This window comes from Schistocerca americana, chromosome 2 (assembly GCF_021461395.2).
Source record: "Schistocerca americana isolate TAMUIC-IGC-003095 chromosome 2, iqSchAmer2.1, whole genome shotgun sequence".
NCBI lineage: Eukaryota > Metazoa > Arthropoda > Insecta > Orthoptera > Acrididae > Schistocerca > Schistocerca americana.
Window position 1 is genome coordinate 841677450 of NC_060120.1, and position 23107 is coordinate 841700556.

The following is a 23107-nucleotide window of genomic DNA, read 5'->3' on the forward strand; positions in this document are numbered from 1 at the left end:
TGGGCATGGATGTGTGTGATGTTCTTAGGTTAGTTAGGTTTAAGTAGTTCTAAGTTCTAGGGGACTGATGACCTCATAAGTTAAGTCCCATAGTGCTTAGAGCCATTTGAACCATTTCTTCTTGTCTCAACATCAGTAGCTAGATGTTCCCCAGCGTTCACCAAAGATTTGTACCCAGCACTTCGGCGTACAGCAGCTCTCTTTCTTTTGACAATTACATCTTCCTTTCTCAATGCAATCATTTAATCTTCAAGTAGGATAAAAATCAATCACTGGCGAACAGCGGACTAATAATGAAAATTGAAGACAGCACTACGTACAAGTACAATCCACGTGCAATTTGTAGTTTTAAGAGTTCTGCAAACAATTGGCAACCATCCTTTCGCCAGCGAGACGTTTATACGTAGCAATAAGCAGCAACAAATTTCCACTGCACCAGCTCGACCGGTTAGTAAGTCGGAATTGCAAGTAGTGTACAGCCTGCGATCATCTCCAGTACTACGGAAACTGCTGATGATCAACTCGGACCCCAGGCGGAGCAGACGGTGACAAGCCAGACAACATTCCATGAAATAGAATCGCTGCGAGGCTGCGAGTTCTTATGTCTATCCCAGCTCTGTCTGTAGGCTCCTGCGGCGGGGAAACGGCGGCGAACGACTCTGTGAACGTGCTGATGCTGGGCCTGGACGCCGTCTCGAGACTCAACTTCCACCGCCAGATGCCTCTGACTGCCGACATGCTGCGGGAGCTCGACGCCATCGAGATGCTGGGCTATAACAAGGTAAGCCGAGCCAACTGACCTGCCCCGCAACCTCACTACGCGACCTTCCAACGGTATTGCGATATCGCGGCGATAAAACACCACACTGCTAGCTTTGACTCTTCTCGCGTCTCTGTGTTTCGTCGCATTCTTGTAAGCCTGTTCTCCTCAGAACACGGAACCATGCTTTCCCGCCATCTTTCTGCATCCGCTTACCTTTCTCCACGAGGATCCTTTACCACCAAATCAAATTCTCACCTCTCCTCACTCGTATGAACACCTGCGAATAACCTACACTATCTGTAAACACGACTACGAAAATCCTGTTGTCTCTCTTCTCCTTTCCAAACCCAGTGTGCTGCCGCGCTTCTACCTACACATCCCACCAACCCTTCATGTGCACATCCTCCACATCCTCTCTCAAGGAAATTTCAGTTGTCTTCCTCTCCTGGACCATGAACTCGGCCTATCAACTGTAAACTATCCTCCCATATCCAGCTCCCCCCTCCCCCAGGATTTCCTCCTCCTCCTCCTCCTCCTCCTCCTCCTCCTCCTCCTCCTCCTCTTCCCCTACCACACCTCATCCATTTCCCCTTCCCCGCCGCCCCGACCCTCTTTTACTCTCCAATCTGTGGCGCTTTATACCAGTTGCCCCTCTCTACTTGTCCCCCACAGCCACCCCTGTCTTTGTCGCCACATATTCCCAGTTCACCATCCTCACCACCACCACTCCCTTATCTCCCTCCATACCCATCCGTCTTTTCCTCTACAATCAACCGTCCCAGGGCAGGTCCTTTTTCCAGCTACAGTGAAAGTGCACGGTGCTGCATTTTCAATGGCCAACGTCTCTTCTGTGGTGTTCAATGTTTTTTCCAGTGATTTTTCAATTGTTTTCGTGTTCAAGTGTTTCTCAAGTGTTTTTAACTGTGCTGTCTGTCCACATTTTTATCATTGTTCGTAAAATGAATGTTCAAGACAGCATTTTATTATTTCCATTAACGTTTCAGTCCCTATCCACTTGAGTGCAACACATAGTACGTTGATACAACGATCCGAAACTGCCATAAATGTCCTTTTTTCGTGTGTTTACACTCTCGCGTCGCATTTACACCTTCGCTCTTGGCAAACCATCAGCGACGTATTCAGCAGTTTGTCGCTCTGTCGTATGTTCGCATTCAGCACCAAAGCTCGTCACCAGTGATGATCTTTCCCAGAAAATAATTGTCCGCGTTTTCTACACTCATGCTCATAAATTAAGGATAATGCTGATACAGGGTGAAACAACGCTCTGGTTGGCGGTTTGCGGGTTTAAATCACCTCGAGGTATAACCATGCGGTGCATTTGACCTGCGGTCGTCGCACGGTGGCGCTGGCAGCAGTCAGCCGGGTTTTCATCTGGCGTGAACCAGGAACCAGATACCAACCCCTTAATGTCCTCGAAAGGGACCTGTATGGAGGCCGTGGTTTGATGGTGTGGGGTGGACTACGACTGGTGCACGTACACCCCTGCATGTCTTTGACAAAGGAACTGTAACAGGTCAGGTGTATAGGGACGTCATTTTGCACCAGTATGTCCGACTTTTCTGGGGTGCAGTGGGTCCCACCTTCCTCCTGATGGATGATAACGCACGGCCCCACCGAGCTGCTATCGTGGAGGAATACCTTGAAACGGAAGATATCAGGCTAATGGAGTGGCTTGCCTGTTCTCCAGACCTAAACTTCATCGACAACGTCTGGGATGCTCTCAGTCGACGTATCGCTGCACGTCTTCACATCCCTAGGACACTTCAGGAGCTCCGACAAGCACTGGTGCAAGAATGGGAGGCTATACCCCAGCAGCTGCTCGACCATCTGATCCAGAGTATGCCAACCCGTTGTGTGGCCTGTATACGTGTGCATGGTGATCATATCCCATACTGATGTCGGGGTACATGCGCAGGAAACATTGTCGTTTTGTAGCACATATGTTTCTGGACAGTTTTCTCACCTTATCACCAATACCGTGGACTTACAGATCTGTGTCGTGTGTGTTCCCTATGTGCCTATGGTATTAGCGCCAGTTTTGTGTAGTGCCACGTTGTGTGGCACCCTTAATTTATGAGCATGAGTGTATATTAACGATTCAGTCCCTACCCACTTGAGTGCAACGCACAGAACGTTGATACAACGATGGGAAACTGCCATAGATGTCCTTTTTTCGTGTGTTTACACTCGCGCGCTACATTTACACCTTCGCTCTTGGCAAACCATCAGCGACCAATTCAGCTGTTTGTCGTTCTGTCGTATGTTCGCATTTAGCTCCAAGGCTCGTCACCCGTGATGATATGTTCCAGAAAATAATTGTCCACGTTTTCTATTTTAATCAAGTCGCGGTAGACGTCCACGCGCTGTCAGCTTTTGTTCGGCAGCCACGGTGTACGGGACAAACTTTGCAGTTGCTTTACCTTTCTTAAAAACATGCTGCAGAAATTCTTAAAACACATGATTTAGAGATGTTTGATGCTTAATAGCGATTTGTGACAACAACGTTGACACATTACTGTCGCACGTCCACTACTTCACGCTCCCTGCTCACAACTGACGGCTCTGAAGCACGACTTGTTTACTGTTGTTAGTTTGAGCTGCCGCTGTAGTTACTACGTTGATGTCGCTTGTATGCGAAGAGTAAAATCAGTCTCGGAACTTTTTGGACAGATGATTTTTGTCGCCAATATTGCAATCGAAGAGTGGTGAGTCTTCCCGCCAATTTGTGCGCAAAACGTCGGCCGCTGTAACCGAGCGGTTCTAGGCACTTCAGTCCGGAACCGTGCGCCTGCTACGGTCGCAGGTTCGAATCATGCCTCGGGCATGGATGTGTGTGATGCCCTTAGATTAGTTAGGTATAAGTAGTTCTAAGTCTAGGGGACTGATGACCTCAGATGTTAAGCCCCATAGTGCTTAGAGCCATTTGAACCATTTTTTATGCTCGAAACGTTACGTTTATTTACATCAACTGCAAGTCCCTGCATCAAACTTTAATCCTCTTCAGGACATTCTGCACTTCGCTACAGCTTTGCATCCTCCCTGTATTCATCATCATCATCCATCATCACCATCATCATCATCATCATCATCAGCATCATCCGCGAACAGCTTCACCGATCTTGCGACGTTATTCACCGGATCTCGTATATACTGATCACAATCGGACCTACAGTACTCTCTCGGAATGCTCCAAATATTTACCCGACTAATAACGAGATACTGAGTGCCATTTTGTTAGGAAGTCTTGAATCCGTTCACGCAGATGGACCGATGTTTTATTAACCCGTATTTAGTTCACTAAGCGACGATGCGAAACTGTGCTGGATGTTTTCTGTAAGTCAAGGAACATGGTATCAATCTGAATGCTATTAGCATAAAAGACGTCCCTTAAGTCTACGAGAGACTGACGCCAGCGATGTAATCCTACAATTGCGAACACCTGTCTGACGAACTCTTCTTGAAAACAGCAATTACCGGCGCCTTTTACCGAGGAGAAAACGTTGCTCACAGGAGAGCGAGATCTTTCTCATAATATGAATAGAATCAGACACATATATTGTCGAGTCCAATGGCCTTTGTTCCATTGATTTATTTAAATTGATTTTCAAACCCACGATCACATGTCTCAATGTAATACGTTGGCGTTCGTGTGACTATTGAAAGTAGGACCCACATTACGATCGTGTGCAGTGAAACCATTTCGTAAGACCGAATTCGGTTTTTACCAGCATGTAGTCTCAAAACGTCGATCATGTCAAATAAAGCTCGCACTTTTCTCGTATGAATTCCTGAAATCCACGAATCAGGTCACGTAGATGCACTGGCGGGAGAGTGGAAATGTCAGTCGTTTTAAGTGCCATTTTTTCACAAAACGCGTTTTCAGTGCTGTGTTCTCGGTAGTCTGTTCCATATCCCTTTCCTTGTTCCAACTGCAGCCCGTGGAGAAAATGTTTCAGACATTTATTAGATGGCGCATGGTCTTAGAACTCCAGAGGGAAACACTGCTTTGTTCAAAGTGCCACACGTCAGCCCCCTGTTTATTAGTTGACACGCAATTTGTGTGGTAAGCAGAGGCATGTAACCTTTTGTTGGCTCCAGCAAAACATCTTTCTAATGAAACGATGTAATTTGGGTTTTGAAAATAGTACACGAAGTTGGAAAACATTTTGAATGCCAAAGCTATGAACGCAATCCATGTAATTCCAACGTAAACAACTAACGTACTCGATTTTAAAGATGCTGCTGGAACATGTGAGGTAGACAAATGCAAGTATGATCAAAATGTCTCACACTCAGCCATCTCAGATAGCTATTAAAAGTCTTAATCTGAAACAGAAGAATGGAAAACTGTGAGTGTCTTCAAAAGAGGAAAGACCATGGCTGGTGAATTCCATGCCATACTTCCTCTGAAGATCAGTCATATTCATCACTTGCAAACCATAAAGATCTGCTCACGATGTTGCCATTTCTTCCTCAACAAAACAGGAAGCTTTGCAGTAGAAGTCGCAACATATGATCACAACAAGTACTTACACTTGAGTCAGTACTTACACTTATTGCTCAAAGTACAATCGTATGGATTATCAAGCGAAATTTGTGACTTTATTTAGAATTTCTTGGACGCAGTATGTTACCATGGGTGGATAGTAACTTCTAGTGAGTTCCATTTCCGGTCGAGTCGGAGATTTTTTTCCGCTGGGGGACTGTGTGTTGTGTTATCCTTATGTTCGTATTGTCAAAACTGACATTTCACTATTAAGATGGCTGTATGGGCACATCCCGAAAGCCAATAACTTAAAAAACTTTAGTTGTACCCCAGGGTAGCGTGTTGAGACCATTGATGTTCATGCTGTATATTAATGACGTTGCAGACAATATTAACAGTAACCTCAGACTCTTCCCAGACGCAGCAGATATCTATAATGAAGAATTATATGGAAAAGCTGCACAAACACTCATTCGGAGATTGTAAGATATCACAATGGTGCAAAGTTTAGCAAATTTATTTGAATATTGAGAAAGATACAATTGCATACAATATAAAAAACTCACAATTGGAATCCGTGCGTAGCACCGAGAACACATGAAAAATAGAGATCTTGGGAAATCAGCATTTGTTTAGCACGGTCTTACAAATAAACAGACCCGTATTTGGTAAAACCAAAATCTCGTTCGACTCTTCTACAAGGTGGAATTCTGTTACTATACAACCAGTAAATATTAGAATTTCGGATAACAACTTCAACCGGGACAGTGGTTATAATCTTGGTGCTGCCTGTAAACAAGCTCGTGGCGTTGAGAAACACACATGTGCTGAGCTGTTTACGTTCCTACTAAGGAGCGCAGACGTGGACTCAGTCTCTAACAACATGACGAAATCATGACGTATACTAGCCGATCACAAGTCGTCTGTGAGCTATAAATGATCACTGCAACAACATAGACATCAGTCATTAGTTCATCATGAAAACAATGGAGGATTTCGTCGAAAGCATGAGATTTTGTCCAGATGCCTCGCGGCAAGTAAACAGGTGCTGTTTCATACACTGTTAAGATTGTTGGCAAACTGTCCGATTTTGATAATTCAGTAAATACATAATCATTTACGCACCTCTCCATACAATTTGCTTCTCATTAGTTAAAAAAAAGAAATGAAAAACTTAGTAGTCAGCCCAGTTTTACTTCTTTGTCTTTACAACAACAAAATCGCTTCGTCTACATTAACCAACACTTTAAAAAGGCCCGTAGCAACCCGATAATCCAGTCACAACTCAAATGCGGCAGAGCGGTTACATGGAACAGTCAGTAAAAGCTGAAATTCGGCAACCAGAACCGCATTCACCAGAATCGATATTGCAGACGAACGATAAGGGGACTTGAGGAATCAGTTAACAAAAAATAAAATAATAAAATGTAAAGTTCGTGAGGTTTAATTTAAATTCGTCTCCGCAGAACTTTTTTCGCGAACGATATACTTCCATAAATTTTAGTGAACATCCATATATATACTTATCAAAGTAGTATGAGTAATAGAGAATGCAAGCAAGATGATGGTTTGAATAGCAGCAATGACGACTTAAACTTGGCATAAGAAGTCACCCTGTTTCTCCTAACGACCTTGTCAAAGAGGGCGCAGCAGTGGACAAACGTTCGGGGCTCTCTCTTGCCCTTGGGGTGGGAAACTGCTCCCCAAACGGCGGAAAAAAACAGCAACGATAAACGACATGAGGATGTCGAAGGTAGCTAAAATCATTGAACTAAATGCACATAAGGTGTATCCAGAGCACATGTGACCTGAAACTGAAAAAGTATCACGATGATCTCTCCGTTGGCAAAAGATTCCGACCGCGCGAGATTAGCCGAGCGGTCTGGGGCACTGCAGTCATGGACTGTGCGGCTGGTCCCGGCTGAGGTTCGAGTCCTCCCTCGGGCATGGGTGTGTGTTTGTCCTTAGGATAATTTAGGTTAAGTAGTGTGTAAGCTTAGGGACTGATGACCTTAGCAGGTAAGTTCCATAAGATTTCACACACATTTTAACATTTTGAACAAAAGATTCCGAATTCGTTCCCCATTCGGATCTCCGGGTGGGAGCTTCCAAGGCGAAGATGACGATGAGAAAAAGATGGAATAACAAATGGAGGGATAACATTCTACAAATCGGAGCTTGGAATGTCAGAAGTTGAACATTGTAGTAAAGATAGATAATCTGGAATGAGAAATGCAGGCACTCGATCTAGATACAGTGGGGATCATTGAAATGAAATGGAAAGAAGACAAGAATTTCTAGTCAGATGAATTTAGGGTAATATCAACAGCCGCAGAAAATGGCACAGCGGGTGTAGGTTCCGTTATGAACAGGGACGTAGGCACAGTGTGAGCTACTGTGAACAAAATCGACAGCAGACCAACACCGACAACAGGTATACATGTCGACGTCGCAAGCAGAAGATGAGGAGATAAAGTACATCAGGATAGTAAAGGGGGTAATTCAATACGTAAAGGAAAATGAAAATCTAATATTTATGGGGGATGGAATGTGGTTGTAGGGTAATGAGTAGAATAAAGAGTTACTGGAGAATACGGACTAGGCAGTAGGAATGAGAGAGGCGACAGGCTGACTTCTGCAGTAAATCTCGGACAGTGAGAACGAATACTCTGTTTCATGATCATAAGTGTTCTGGCGTAACCACAAGCGCCGGAACGAAGATGAAGAACGGAAGACCAGAGAAGGCGGTGAGGAAACGTCAGCCAATAGCCTGCTCACAAGGACCGCGCCACTCCAGGAGCGCCCTCTGCAAGAAATGAATACAAGTGCCGCTCCTGCCAGCCTCCACCGATCAGATCGTCTCAGTATATGGACATTAGTGCTTAGTAGTGATCTGTATCAAGTGCTTACTTGGACCTTGACCATAGCGAAGAATCTTACTGTTTGCATGTCATTTGGGACGCCGATGTAACTCCAAAGTTAAGTGTTGTTAATCTGCTTTATAGAAATAAAACTACTAACGTTATTTGCTTGAATTGTTGTATAGCATTCCGAGAACGCAGCATCCATTTGGCACCCTATAAGCGACGAGTGCGCAAGATCCAACAACAAGTGTAGGAGATAAACTTGGAAAATACTTGAAGTCACGGGAAGCCACCAGCTGGTTTACGTCAGGGTCAGGCAGAGATTCCGAAATCAGATATTCGACTGTAAGACGTACCCAGGACCAGAAAAGAATCGGATCATAATTAGGTAGTAATGAAGAGTAGGCTGCAGTTCACGAGAATCGTACGGAATAATCAGTGTGGGAGAAAGTGGGATACTGAAATACTGGGGAATGATGAGATCCATTAGAAGTTCGCTAAGGATGTGGATACTGTGATACGGAATAGTCGTACAACCGTAGGCAGTTGAAAAGGAGTACACAAGAAGAGGTAGTCGTAGATGTTGCACAATCAGACATAGGTAGAAGGAAGGTGACTCCGCAGAAACCTTACACAACAAAAGGATCACTTCAATTGATCTGATCGACGATAGGGAGAAGTACAAAAATGTTTATGGAAAAATGGTTCAAATGGCTGTAGGCACTATGGGACTTGACATCTGAGGTTGTCAGTCCCCTAGACATAGAACTACTTACACTGAAACGTCCCCTTTGAACAATTATACATGACTGTGCTTAAACTGACACACAATATTTTTAGCGCAACGCAATCTGACTTTCAAAATTCCCTACTAAAGAATGGCCCTGACAAACATTAAACTATACCTTTCACAAATCACTTACCTCACAAAAATCTTCGCTGCTCAAGCTACTGCAATACAGCGAGCGCCACTACTGCCAGCTAAATAAAAGATTCAAACTACTGAAGGCACTAACTACTGATAGGGGTAGTTAGCAAATGAAAGATATTAATAGAGAACAAACAATGTATTTACCTTAATATCATCACAAGTCATAATATATATATCAGTTCATGACAAATTGCAAACCTCCGCCATCTCTCTCCCCACATCCACCACTGCTGGCGGCTCACCTCCAACTGCGCAACGCTACGCGCTGTTCACAGCCAGCTGCCTAACACTACAATGGCGAGTATTACAACAATGCAAAGCAGCCACAGACTGCACACAGCACAGCCAGTGACTTTCATACAGAGGTGGCGTTACCAATAAAAAAGCTAAACAGCCTACTTACATAGAGAAAACATAAACAGCCTACTTACATAGAGAAAACATAAACAGCCTACTTACATAGAGAAAACATAAACAGCCTACTTACATAGCCCCCATGCTCCCCACAAAAATTTTTACAAATGGTGTTGGGCACTGGCCAATACAGATTTGACAAAAATTTTTCACAATTACAGTAACAAAGATATAAAATGCACACACTTATTAATATTATGTTGGTCAAAAGATCAAAATTTCTCACAGTCCATAAAGACAGTCCACATTGTTCATCACAGTAAAAATGCAGAGCTTTTCTCAAAGTCCAAGCAGTAAAAGAAAATGCACATAGAAGTAGTGGATTTCCATGCAGTCTTGAAGAAGTAGTGTTGTCCTTCCAATGGAAAGACAGTGCTCACTCTCGACATGCAGACAGGTAATGGTCCACAACAGAGCAAACCCACAGCAGAGTCATTCGAAGTTCTGACGAATATTGGTAGGTAGGTCATCACAGAGCAGACCCACCGTAGTCCTGGTAGAGATTACGATATTGGTGGGCCACCAGAGGTGCAGACCCACTGGAGTCCTTGTAGAGATAATGGTATTGGTGGGCCACCAGAGGTGCAGACCCACTGGAGTCCTTGTAGAGACGGCCAGCAGCCATCTGTTGCGACTGTGCAGGTGCACAATCACCCTCGAAGAGTCTTGCGGAGAATATAGCAAGTCCATAAACCACCACTTGTGCACTCACAAAGTTTTTGGAATTGTCCTTAGAACCAGCAATGCTGTTATCCAGTCCCTTGCAGAATTATTAACACACGTGCAAACACTAACAGTCCCTACTTCTCACATATTGTCCATATACTATGACCAACAGAAATGTGTGCAGTGAAATGTAACTTACAAGTTAATAATGTCATGAACTGGTGACAATGACAATTTTATAACATAAGAATACAATTACAAAGGTACAAAATACATCATTAAAAACATAATAATACAGATAACATTTGTAGTACAGGCTTTACAAAAGAATAGAAATAAACATATACATCAGTGTTACAAAAATAGTGACATAAGTACATACATAAAAGATCAGAATAACTTTCGAAACATCAACTTCACACATGAGCATTAAACAGAACGGAATTAACAATATCTAACATCTTTACAAAGTAAATAACATATTATTAATGCCAATTATATTCGAGGATAACAGTATTCCTCATCATAGTGAATGTAGCTTAATATTAAAAGAAGAAAAAATTCTATGAAACTACACAGAGACAGGAAGAAAACAAATACTCAAGGGTACACAAACACATAGTGGGATAACACCAATAGGAAAGGACAGGGTTCGTTTTCAGTGTAACATGTGGTACTGCAGTCCAACCCAAAACTTCATATATCTCTCCTCTTATTTCATCCTTTGTTTCCACCAAAAAAATTCTATCTAAGCATGCTTTCTGTATTTATATGTCCACACATTTCTTACCTCAACATTTATTTCCAAGAAAATCCTACCTAAACCTGTTTTCTCAATGCATTTCTTCCAATTCATCGCAACTCATTCTCTTAGAGGCTACCCCTCTTAAGCTAACTTAAATCTACTGAGCTCAGATGCTAAACTAAGGAACGAGGCAATGCAGCATCACATAACAAATCAACACAAACAGCAATGCAAAAAAATGCAAATTGGCAAAGCTAGCAGCATAAATGAGCAAAAGTCAAATTCAATAACACTATGCCTGGCAAACAGCAGCAACTTATACCTAAACATGACATAGCGCAAGCAGAAAAAATATTACACTAAACAATAATGCAGATAAGGGAAATGTATATTCACATCTTAATGTCTATGTAATTAAAGTGGTGCACCACAAGAAGTTATTCTACCAAAAAGTTACCAATTACTTGAAAAGAAAATTATGAATGCAGTTACTAGTTCCTTCTTATTGTTCTTTCCTTTCCAAGTGCTCCTTTTTTAAAGAATATGGATCAAAAAATAATTATTTAATAGATCTGTTGACAGAAAGTGTTCACATTAGCAAATGCATTTTATTTTATAAAAGCAATGCTGCAACACAGCTGGAAAACAGATGTCAAATGAAATAAGCAACTATGAAAAGCAAAGCATAAAAATATCATTCAGTAGTCATGTGACATTTCATAAGTTAGTAGCTCTCAACTCTCGTAGAAAGACGCTTGTCGTAATCAGGTGTGCAGATGTACGAATATTTCCCATCAATTCATAAGCATTTCAGTAATTAGCACAAAGTGCGAGTAATCATATGTTTTCAAGTAACGAGGGTGTCGCATTAGCGATGAAAGGCACACCCTAATGGCTTGTTCTCCAGGTGTTTGACCGGCTCACCTCCAACTGCGCAACGCTACGCGCTGTTCACAGCCAGCTGCCTAACACTACAATGGCGAGTATTACAACAATGCAAAGCAGCCACAGACTGCACACAGCACAGCCAGTGACTTTCATACAGAGGTGGCGTTACCAATAAAAAAGCTAAACAGCCTACTTACATAGAGAAAACATAAACAGCCTACTTACATAGAGAAAACATAAACAGCCTACTTACATAGAGAAAACATAAACAGCCTACTTACAACACCTAACTAACCTAAGGACATCACACACACCCATGCCCGAGGCAGGATTCGAAACTGCTACCGTAGCAGCAGCGCGGTTCCGGACTGAAGCGCCTGGAACCGCTCGGCCACAACGGCCGGTTGTTCGTGGAAAGATAGGCACACAGCAATATAAATCAATGACGAATGAATGAAAGCGGAGCCCAAAACGAAATGGCGACAAGAAAAAATACGAAGAGAAAAAAGGAATAATCCTCGGAAGGACTGATTATCATAAACAAGTGAAGACAACCTTCGGTGAAATTAAAAGCAGGGATGGTAACGTTAAGAGTGCAATGGAAATTCCTCTGTTAAACTCAGAGGAAAGGGCGGATACTTGGAAAGAGTACACTTAAGATCTCTAAGAAGAGGATAACTTGTGTGACGATAAAAAAAGAAAGTGGAGCAGATAAGGAAGACAGAGTGGATCCAGTATTAAAGTCAACATTTAAGAGCTCTGGAAGACACGAGATCAAATAAGGCAGATGGGATGCTTAACATTCCATCAGAATGTCTAAAGTCATTGGGGTAAATGGTAACCGCAGGCCGATGTGGGCGAGCGGTTCAAGGCGCTTCAGTCTGGAACCGTGCGACCACTACGGTCGCAGGTTCGAATCCTGCCTCGGGCATGGATGTGTGTGATGTCCTTAGGTTAGGGGACTGATGACCTCAGATATTAAGTCCCATAGTGCTCAGAGCCATTTGAACCATTTTTTTTTAAATGGCGACCAAACAACTCGCGAGTTGGTGTTTAGACTCGGAGACTGTCGACATACCTTCAGACTTTCAAAAAATATAATCCACACAATTCCGATGACAGCAAGGGCAGATAGGTGCGAAAACTATCGCGCAGATTACTATTTCATGCATCCAAGCTGCTGACAAGAATAATATGCAGAAGGATGAGAAAGAAAATTGAGGATCTGTTACATGACAACCAGTTTGGCCTTAGGAAAGGTAAAGGCGCAAGAGAGGCAGTTAAGACTCTGAAATTAATAAAAGAAGCAAGACTGATGAAAAATAAAGACACGTTAATAGGATTTGTCAACCTAGAAAACGCGTTCGACAATTAAAGTGGAGCAAGATGTTCGAAATTCTGACAAAAATAGGGGTAAGCTGTAGGGAAAAACGAGTAATAAACAATATATACAAGAACCAAGAGAGTACCATAAGACTGGAAAACTAAGAACGAAGTGCTCTGATTAAAAAGAGTGTAAGACAGGAATGCATTCTTTCGCCCTATTGTTCAACGTAAACATCGAAGAAGAAGTGAAGGATATAAAAGAAAGGTTCAAAACGAGAATTACAGTTCAGAGTGGAAGGATATTAATTATAAGATTTGCTGATGATATTTCTATCTTTAGTGAAAGTGAAGAACAATTACAGAATCTGTTGACTGAAATGAACTGTCTAATGAGTACAGAATATGGATTGAGAATAAATCGGAAAAGACTAGAGTAACGGGAAACAGAAGAAAGGCAAAAAGTGAGGAGCTTAATACAAAAATTGGTGGTGTCAAAGTAGAAGAGGTTAAGGAATTCTGCTACTTTTGAAGCAAAATAACCAGCGACGGATAAACCAAAGAGGACACAAAAAGCATAGTAGCACAGGCAAAGAGGCCATTCCTGGCCAAGAGAAGTCTACTACTATTAACGGTAGGCCTTAATTTGAGGAAGAATTTCTGAGAACGTACGTCTCGAGTACAGCATTGTGTGCTAGTGACTCATCGACAGTGGTAAAACTGGAACAGAAGAGACCCAAAGCGTTTGAGATAGGGTGCTACAGAATAATGTTGAAAATTAGATGGACGGTTAAGCAACAAGAAGGTTCTCCGGAGAATCTGCGAAAAAAAGAGCATATGGAAACCACTCACGAGAAGAAGGCACAGGGCATACTACATGTGTTAAGACATGAGGGAGTAACTTCTATAGTACTAGAAGGAACCGTAGAGGATTAAAAACTGTAGGGGAAGGCACAGACTTGAATGCATCTAGCAAATAACTGAAGACGTAGGGTGAAAATGCTACTCTGAAATGAAGAGGAAATCATAGCGGGCCGCATCAAATTAGTAAGAAAACTGATGGGTCTGGTTCCGTTATACAGGAATAAAGATGTAAAAGAAGTTTTACTCTAGTGACCAATCGCAATATGTTGTAACTCTGACCGTTACCTCATTGGTAATGTATGAGCAGTGCAAAGTGCTAAGGTACATACGATACGTCCAATACTCATGCGTCATACTTCACGCTCACAATGTAAGTACCCAAGCTCAAAGTACAAATACCGAATAAAACTAATTTTGAAATATGGGGACATGTTTCTTCTGTCACCCATCAAAGTCATTTATCTATAAAAAATTCATTTTTGTACATTCGATGGTTGAAGAGCAAGGAATCTACAGACTACAGCAGCAAAAGACGCTGAAGAACTAACAGAGTATTAGTTAGTAATACTTTACATACAGTACATGTTAAATTCCGTACGTATTGTTGATTTCGTATGTTTGCAAACTGACGAACAGCAGGTCACGCGTGATACATGACTGATATTCTATCGCGAAGTTTACTCTTACACTGAGGTGACAAAAGTCGTGGGATACCTCCTAATATAGAGTCCGACCTCCTTTCGCCCAGCGTAGTGATGCAGCTCGACGTGGCATGGATTCAGCAAGTCACTGGAAGTCTCTTGCAAAACCTTTTCACATGAGACACCTGAGTACAAATGACAGCTGCCTTTTTTTGTACGTTTTATATACGATATTATCGCTATTTCTATATGTGCATATCGCGATCCCGTGACTTTCGTCATCTCAGTGTACTGTCACCTAAGTCTACATATTTACAAACATAAAGAGCTACGTCGGCATATGCGTGGCAAATACCCATGCTTCGGACAAACCTGTGTCTATTTCTACTAATCTACTTGGGATGTGTTCAATATTCCTTGTGAGTCCTCTTTGGTACGGGCCCCACACCCTTGCACAATGTGCTATGTTGTGTCGCACGAGTGTCATGTACGCACTCTCCTTTGTAGACAGATTGCACTTTCCTAGTACTCCAACAATGAACCTACAAGTGACTTTGTGATTGGTCTATTTCGTATCCCTTGAAAGTTACGGATAAACTGGCAAATGTAGTTGTTTCCCCACACACGATCTATCTCAAATTGCATGGACGCTGAGATCAAGACCGTCCTTAATCGAACGCAGCATCTCATCATCTTGGGTGGTCGAAAAATAGGTCGTATGCCTCTTCTTCCCAGTACCCTACCTATGTCGCTAAAAGTAACACCCACGAAGAAGCAGCACTGTAGGTAGCCATTGTTCAACGTTTACACGTTTTCGTTTCTGGAAGAACGGCAAGTTAACAGAGAATGTTCTGTACAAGAATGTTCTCGCACGAAATGTCGATCTCATATCTCATTACCCTCTATCTTGCGTAGCTGGTCATTTATGAACTGCTGCAGCCACTCCCAATTTTAGTGGAAAGACTATTATCGTACACAATCAATAGCTTGCGATAAAACATGCGCTAATTCTGTACACAGAACTAGGAATGTGTATTTTTCTCATTGACAAATTTTAATGTCATTCAAAGTCTCCAAACGTTTGGAGAGCAACAGTATTCCACTAGTGATCACTCCGCACATTTTTCTTAACGCTCGTGATCGAACAGGTCAAACAAAACAGTTTCACACGCATTAATCGGTGTGGATAATGTTTTCAAACTTCTTTTTCTTGGATAGTATCCTCCTCCTCCTTTTGAAGAAGAGACTAACATTGATGAGAAAACTGTATTTCTCTTTGTTATAATTAAAAATATTATGAACCTATTGTTAACCCAACTGACGTAATGTCGAAGTCGTAACAGGTTCTTCACAGATCACTAACGCTCGGAAAATCTGTACTGGCTCCAGCCAGCATAATCGTTTCTGACACAGCAATAAATAAAAAATGCAAAAAAATATATATTTCGTTTTCCACAAGCTGTGGCCCTTGTAAAAGCAGTGCATGTGCTGCGCCATACAACGAACTGAAACCACAGATATATTGGGCTTCTTCTTGTCTGATCACAAACAGGTACTCTCTTATGAGTTACAGTTTGACTTTTCTCAATTTTAGAAAAGTATTCTTATAGTTCCGTCATTAGTGTGTTTCGTTGTATGTACCCTTGTCCGTATTTTCCCTTAAGTTTGAGGCCTTAGAAACATTTTGTTTTTAAGACAAAATAAGTTCTGTCGCACTAAATTTTGTGATGTTCTCCCCCGACTGCAGTTTGGTTGTCAGGTTGGTTGTCTCGGACACTGGGATTGTTGTCACGGGGTTATTTTTGTCGGAGAAAGGAAATTGTTTATTAAAAAAGGTATACTAGGAGCAGAAAAAGCAAACAATGATAGTGAAAAAGCACTATTACATATTTAAGGCCAATTTAGACACAAAAGTAGCAATTTAAGTAAATATTTAAGATGATGTCCTACATTAGCGTAGTCACTTTCGATCACACTATCACAATTGTTACATGTTTAACAGTTACTTATCGCAGGGGTACATAAATCATGAGCTTATCTCTTACATTGTGCACGCTGGATCCATTTTTCCTTAGCTTTACTGTTAGAAAATGTTTCAAAAGATACTAAATACAAGCAGTCGTCATCCTCTTATTCATTGACTGAGATTTTTCGTTCTTTCTTCTGTTTATTTTCTTTCTCTCTCCCTTTCTGCATTACTGTTTTTTAGTTATTTTTAATTAGAAATTTCATTTATTTTTACTTACATTTTCTTCTAGTTCATCGAGTTAAAAAAAAAAGCAGTGAGTGAGCTAAAACGGCTGTATCTCTTTTTCGGGAGTTGTTTCTGTCTGTATTTTTCCCAACACCAACCTTTGGTAAAGGGTCTACTACAAGATGGTAATTGCGTACTTCGCTGGGCCTTACAGCAGTTAACAGAATTTGCCACGCAAAGTTCATATCAGAAAGTGTTGATTTCTTTTGGTGTGAAACCGTAGTAAACATCGGCAGCTTGAAGATATTTCTTTAGTTCCCTTTCGTCATCAAAAGAGACGCTTCCCTGTTTGGAAAATAGCTAACGGTAGTGAAAATCTAAACTACATTTCCATCGTCAGTTTCGTCTTGGGGACTTTTCTCACAATGTCTTGCTAAAGTTTGATACCTGATTTGATAATCATCTGCAACTTTACGAATTGGTAATCACTGGTTTTTTACCTTCCTAACTGCAGCAAGCATGGTGCATGGAGAAACTGCTCCTCGGTTTGTCTTTTTCATGATTAGTCACCATCTTTACCTGAAACAAGCAAAAAGAAACTTCTAAAAAAAACGTGCCGTGGTAGGTTGCCACGTGTGACAACCAGTCTCGAAGTTTTTGTGAGACCCAACCCCGAACAGACATTTCAGATAAACTTCGACGCAGAATAACGCTGTGAAACGTTTTATAAAATAACAGAAAATACACCGATGGAAAAGAAATTCCAGCACCAAGAAATAATTAATGTAGAGTAAACTGAAATTTCAGGAATAAAATTCTCTACGTAATATATCCAAGTGATTAACGGTGCAAGATCACAGGTTAGCATAAGCACAAGAGAAGCAATTGCAAATATGAATAACTAGTACATTAATAGCTGATGTAACCACCACAATGTTGAATGCAGTTAAGCAAACGCGCATACATTGTGTTGTACAGATGCCGTATATCAGTTTGTGGGATGGAGTTCAATGCTTATTGCACGTGGTTGGTCAATACAAGGACGGTTAATGCAATTTGTGGATGACGATGGAGTTGTCGTCCGAAAATACCCCATACGTGCTTGAATGGAGACAGATTTGGCTATCGAGCGGGCCAAGACAACATTTCGACGCTCTCTAGAGCCTGTTCGGTTACAGCAGCGGTATGTGGGCGAGCATTATCCCGCTGGAAAACACCCCATGGAACGCAGTTCATGATGATAGCACAACAGGGAAGAAATAAAAACTTCGAGGTTCGCCGATGACATTGAAATTCTGTCAGAGACAGCAAAGGACCTGGAAGAGCAGCTGAACGGAATGGACAGTGTCTTGAAAGGAGGATATAAGATGAACATCAACAAAAGCAAAAAGGGGATAATGGAATGTAGTCGAATTAAATCGGGTGGTGATGCGGGAATTAGATTAGGAAATGAGACACTTAGAGTAGTAAATGAGTTTTGCTATTTGGGGAGCAAAGTAACTGATGATGGTCGAAGTAGAGAGGATATAAAGTGTAAGACTGACAATAGCAAGGAAAGCGTTTCTGAAGAAGAGAAATTTGTTAACGTCGAGTATAAGTTGGGTTGTTTCGGGGAAGAGACCAAACTGTGAGGTCAACGGTCTCATCGCATTAGGGAAGGACGGGGAAGGAAATCGGCCGTGCCCTTTCAAAGGAACCATCCCGGCATTTGCCTGGAGCGATTTAGGGAAATCACGGAATACCTAAATCAGGATGGCCGGACGCGAGATTGAACTGTCGTCCTCCCGAATGCGAGTACAGTGTGCTAACAACTGCGCCACCTCGCTCGGTCGAGTATATGTATCAGGATGTCGTTTCTGAGTATTTGTGTGGAGTGTAGCCACGTATGGAAGTGAAACGTGGACGATAAATAGTTTAGACAAGAAGAGAATAGAAGCTTTCGAAATGCGGAGCTGCAGAAGAATGCTGAAGATTAAATGGGTACATCAATAACTAATGAGGAGGTATTGAACAGGATTGGGGAGAAGAGAAGTTTGTGGCACAACTTGGCTAGAAGAAGGGATCGGTTGGTGGACATGTTCTGAGGCATCAAGGGATCACCAATTTGGTACTGGAGGGCAGCGTGGAGGGTGAAAATCGTAGAGGGCGACCAAGAGATGTATACACTAAACAGATTCAGAAGGATGTAGGTTGCAGCAGGTACTGGGAGATGAAGAAACTTGCACAGGATAGAGTAGCATGGAGAGCTGTATCAAACCAGTCTCAGCACTGAAGACCACAACAACAACAGCACAACAGGTCGAATCACCAGACTGAAATGCAGATTTGCAGCCAAGATGCTTGGAACAACCACCGAAATCCTCCTACTGTCATACGACATTACGCTCAGTGCCGTGAGGCCAGGTGCAGGTCCAGTGTGTCTAGCGCGCAGACAGGCTGGCTGCAGCCCTTCAGCTGGTTTCCTAACCAACACACGGCCATCGCTGGCATCGAGATGGAAGCGACGTTCGTCAGAGTAACACAACAAACCTCTCTAAATCCTCGCACAAACGAAAAAATGGCTGACATCGAAATAAGTGTCCAAGGAATAGAAAAGCAACTGGAATCACTCAACAGAGTAAAGTCCACTGGACCTGACGGGATACCAATTCGATTCTGCACAGAGTACGCGAAAGAACCTGCCCCCCTTCTAACAGCCCGTGTACCGTAAGTCTCTAGAGGAACGGAAGGTTCCAAATGATTGGAAAAGAGCACAGGTAGTCCCAGTCTTCAAGAAGGGCCGTCGATCAGATGCGCAAAACTATAGACCTATATCTCTGACGTCGATCTGTTGTAGAATTTTAGAACATGTTTTTTGCTCGCGTATCATATCGTTTCTGGAAACCCAGAATCTACTCTGTAGGAATCTACATGGATTCCGGAAACAGCGATCGTGTGAGACCCAACTCGCTTTATTTGTTCATGAGACCCAGAAAATATTAGATACAGGCTCCCAGGTAGATGCCATTTTCCTTGACTTCCGGAAGGCGTTCGATACAGTTCCGCGCTGTCGCCTGATAAACAAAGTAAGAGCCTACGGAATATCAGATCAGCTGTGTGGCTGGATTGAAGAGTTTTTAGCAAACAGAACACAGCATATTGTTATAAATGGAGAGGCGTCTACAGACGTTAAAGTAACCTCTCGCGTGCCACAAGGGAGTATTACGGGACCATTGCTTTTCACAATATATACACTCCTGGAAATGGAAAAAGAACACATTGACACCGGTGTGTCAGACCCACCATACTTGCTCCGGACACTGCGAGAGGGCTGTACAAGCAATGATCACACGCACGGCACAGCGGACACACCAGGAACCGCGGTGTTGGCCGTCGAATGGCGCTAGCTGCGCAGCATTTGTGCACCGCCGCCGTCAGTGTCAGCCAGTTTGCCGTGGCATACGGAGCTCCATCGCAGTCTGTAACACTGGTAGCATGCCGCGACAGCGTGGACGTGAACCGTATGTGCAGTTGACGGACTTTGAGCGAGGGCGTATAGTGGGCATGCGGGAGGCCGGGTGGACGTACCGCCGAATTGCTCAACACGTGGGGCGTGAGGTCTCCACAGTACATCGATGTTGTCGCCAGTGGTCGGCGGAAGGTGCACGTGGCCGTCGACCTGGGACCGGACCGCAGCGACGCACGGATGCACGCCAAGACCGTAGGATCCTACGCAGTGCCGTAGGGGACCGCACCGCCACTTCCCAGCAAATTAGGGACACTGTTGCTCCTGGGGTATCGGCGAGGACCATTCGCAACCGTCTCCATGAAGCTGGGCTACGGTCCCGCACACCGTTAGGCCGTCTTCCGCTCACGCCCCAACATCGTGCAGCCCGCCTCCAGTTGTGTCGCGACAGGCATGAATGGAGGGACGAATCGAGACGTGTCGTCTTCAGCGATGAGAGTCGCTTCTGCCTTGGTGCCAATGATGGTCGTATGCGTGTTTGGCGCCGTGCAGGTGAGCGCCACAATCAGGACTGCATACGACCGAGGCACACAGGGCCAACACCCGGCATCATGGTGTGGGGAGCGATCTCCTACACTGGCCGTACACCACTGGTGATCGTCGAGGGGACACTGAATAGTGCACGGTACATCCAAACCGTCATCGAACCCATCGTTCTACCATTCCTAGACCGGCAAGGGAACTTGCTGTTCGAACAGGACAATGCACATCCGCATGTATCCCGTGCCACCCAACGCGCTCTAGAAGGTGTACGTCAACTACCCTGGCCAGCAAGATCTCCGGATCTGTCCCCCATTGAGCGTGTTTGGGACTGGATGAAGCGTCGTCTCACGCGGTCTGCACGTCCAGCACGAACGCTGGTCCAACTGAGGCGCCAGGTGGAAATGGCATGGCAAGCCGTTCCACAGGACTACATCCAGCATCTCTACGATCGTCTCCATGGGAGAATAGCAGCCTGCATTGCTGCGAAAGGTGGATATACACTGTACTAGTGCCGACATTGTGCATGCTCTGTTGCCTGTGTCTATGTGCCTGTGGTTCTGTCAGTGTGATCATGTGATGTATCTGACCCCAGGAATGTGTCAATAAAGTTTCCCATTCCTGGGACAATGAATTCATGGTGTTCTTATTTCAATTTCCAGGAGTGTATAAATGACCTAGTAGATAGTGTCGGAAGTTCCATGCGGCTTTTCGCGGATGATGCTGTAGTATACAGAGAAGTTGCAGCACTAGAAAATTGTAGCGAAATGCAGGAAGATCTGCAGCGGATAGGCACTTGGTGCAGGGAGTGGCAACTGACCCCTACCATAGACAAATGTAATGTACTGCGAATACATAGAAAGAAGGATCCTTTATTGTATGATTATATGATAGCGGAACAAACACTGGTAGCAGTTACTTCTGTAAAATATCTGCGAGTATGCGTGCGGAACGATTTGAAATGGAATTATCATATAAAATTAATTGTTGGTAAGGCGGGTACCAGGTTGAGATTCATTGGGAGAGTCCTTAGAAAATGTAGTCCATCAACAAAGGAGGTGGCTTACAAAACACTCGTTCGAGCTATAGTTGAGTATTGCTCATCAGTGTGGGACCCGTACCACGTCGGGTTGACGGAGGAGATAGAGAAGATCCAAAGAAGAGCGGCGCGTTTCGTCACAGGGTCATTTGGTAAGCGTGATAGCGTTACGGAGATGTTTAGCAAACTCAAGTGGCAGACTCTGCAAGAGAGGCGCTCTGCATCGCGGTGTAGCTTGCTGTCCAGGTTTCGAGAGGGTGCATTTCTGGATGAGTTATCGAATGTATTGCTTCCCCCTACTTGTACCTCCCGAAGAGATCACAAATGTAAAATTAGAGATTCGAGTGCGCACGGAGGCTTTCCGGCAGTCGTTTTTCCCGCGAACCATACGCGAGTGGAACAGGAAAGGGAGGTAATGACAGTGGCACGTAAAGTGCCCTCCGCCACACACCGTTGGGTGGCTTGCGGAGTATAAATGTAGAGGTAGATGTAGATGAAGAAACCTACACCTTGCCGTATAACGAGCTCTCGCTCCAGTCGCAAACGGTGGCGGTTTGGGGTCAGTGCAATGCACGCTACAGGGCGTCTGGCTCGGAGCTGTTCTTGAAGTAACCGATTTGTAACCATGCTTTGTGTTACTGTGGTGCCAATTGCTGCTAGAATTGCTGGCGCAGACGCAGTACGATACGGCAGAGCCATACGCCGCACACGACGTTGTCCTCTCTCGTACGGCCATTTGGCCGTCCGGAGCCCGGTCTTCTAGCGACCGTAACTTCCCGTGAAGACCGCTACTAGCCAAACTGTACAGTGGCTGCATTCCTGCCAAGACCCTGTTCAGAATGCTGTGGTCGTACTGGAGTTTGTGTTCAGATGGCAAAGGAATCAGCAGCGATTGAGAACTGAGACTCTTGACAGTCAGCTGCGTGTCATCCTGGCCCGACTACCCGTGGCTGGCAGTGTTTGAGCGCCTCGCCTCTGTTGCAGGTTGGCGACAACACGTTCCCCAACATGCTGGCGGCGCTTAGCGGCCACACGGAGCGTGAGCTGCGGGACTCCTGCTGGGACGGCAAGGCGGCCTTCAACCCCTGCCCCTGGGTCTGGTACAACTACAGGTATGTAAATGACCTCAAGGGGGGACGTTGATGAAATTGACCAAAAATGTCAATTTTCGCTTTATTTTTTATTTGTTAGTACAACTCATGGGCAATAACGTAAAAGTTTTCTGGGTATAGTACCGCGTCATAATGTAAAAACTACTGCTGCTGGAGAAAAACCAACGTTTC

At 43.7% G+C, this 23107-nt stretch overlaps 2 protein-coding genes across 2 annotated transcripts in view; one reads left to right on the forward strand and one right to left on the reverse strand.

Annotated features, from left to right (window-relative positions):
* Positions 1–17379, reverse strand: part of LOC124595590 — a 477082-nt gene extending 459703 nt beyond the window's left edge. Inside the window, exon 1 of the mRNA XM_047134384.1 lies at positions 17301–17379. The gene's annotated coding sequence lies outside the window, so the exon portion shown is untranslated. The remainder of the gene's footprint in view (positions 1–17300) is intronic.
* Positions 1–23107, forward strand: part of LOC124594478 — a 113614-nt gene that overhangs the window by 39457 nt on the left and 51050 nt on the right. The window contains exons 4-5 of the mRNA XM_047132853.1: positions 627–781; positions 22809–22936. Of these exons, the coding sequence (XP_046988809.1) occupies positions 627–781; positions 22809–22936 (283 nt within the window). The remainder of the gene's footprint in view (positions 1–626; positions 782–22808; positions 22937–23107) is intronic.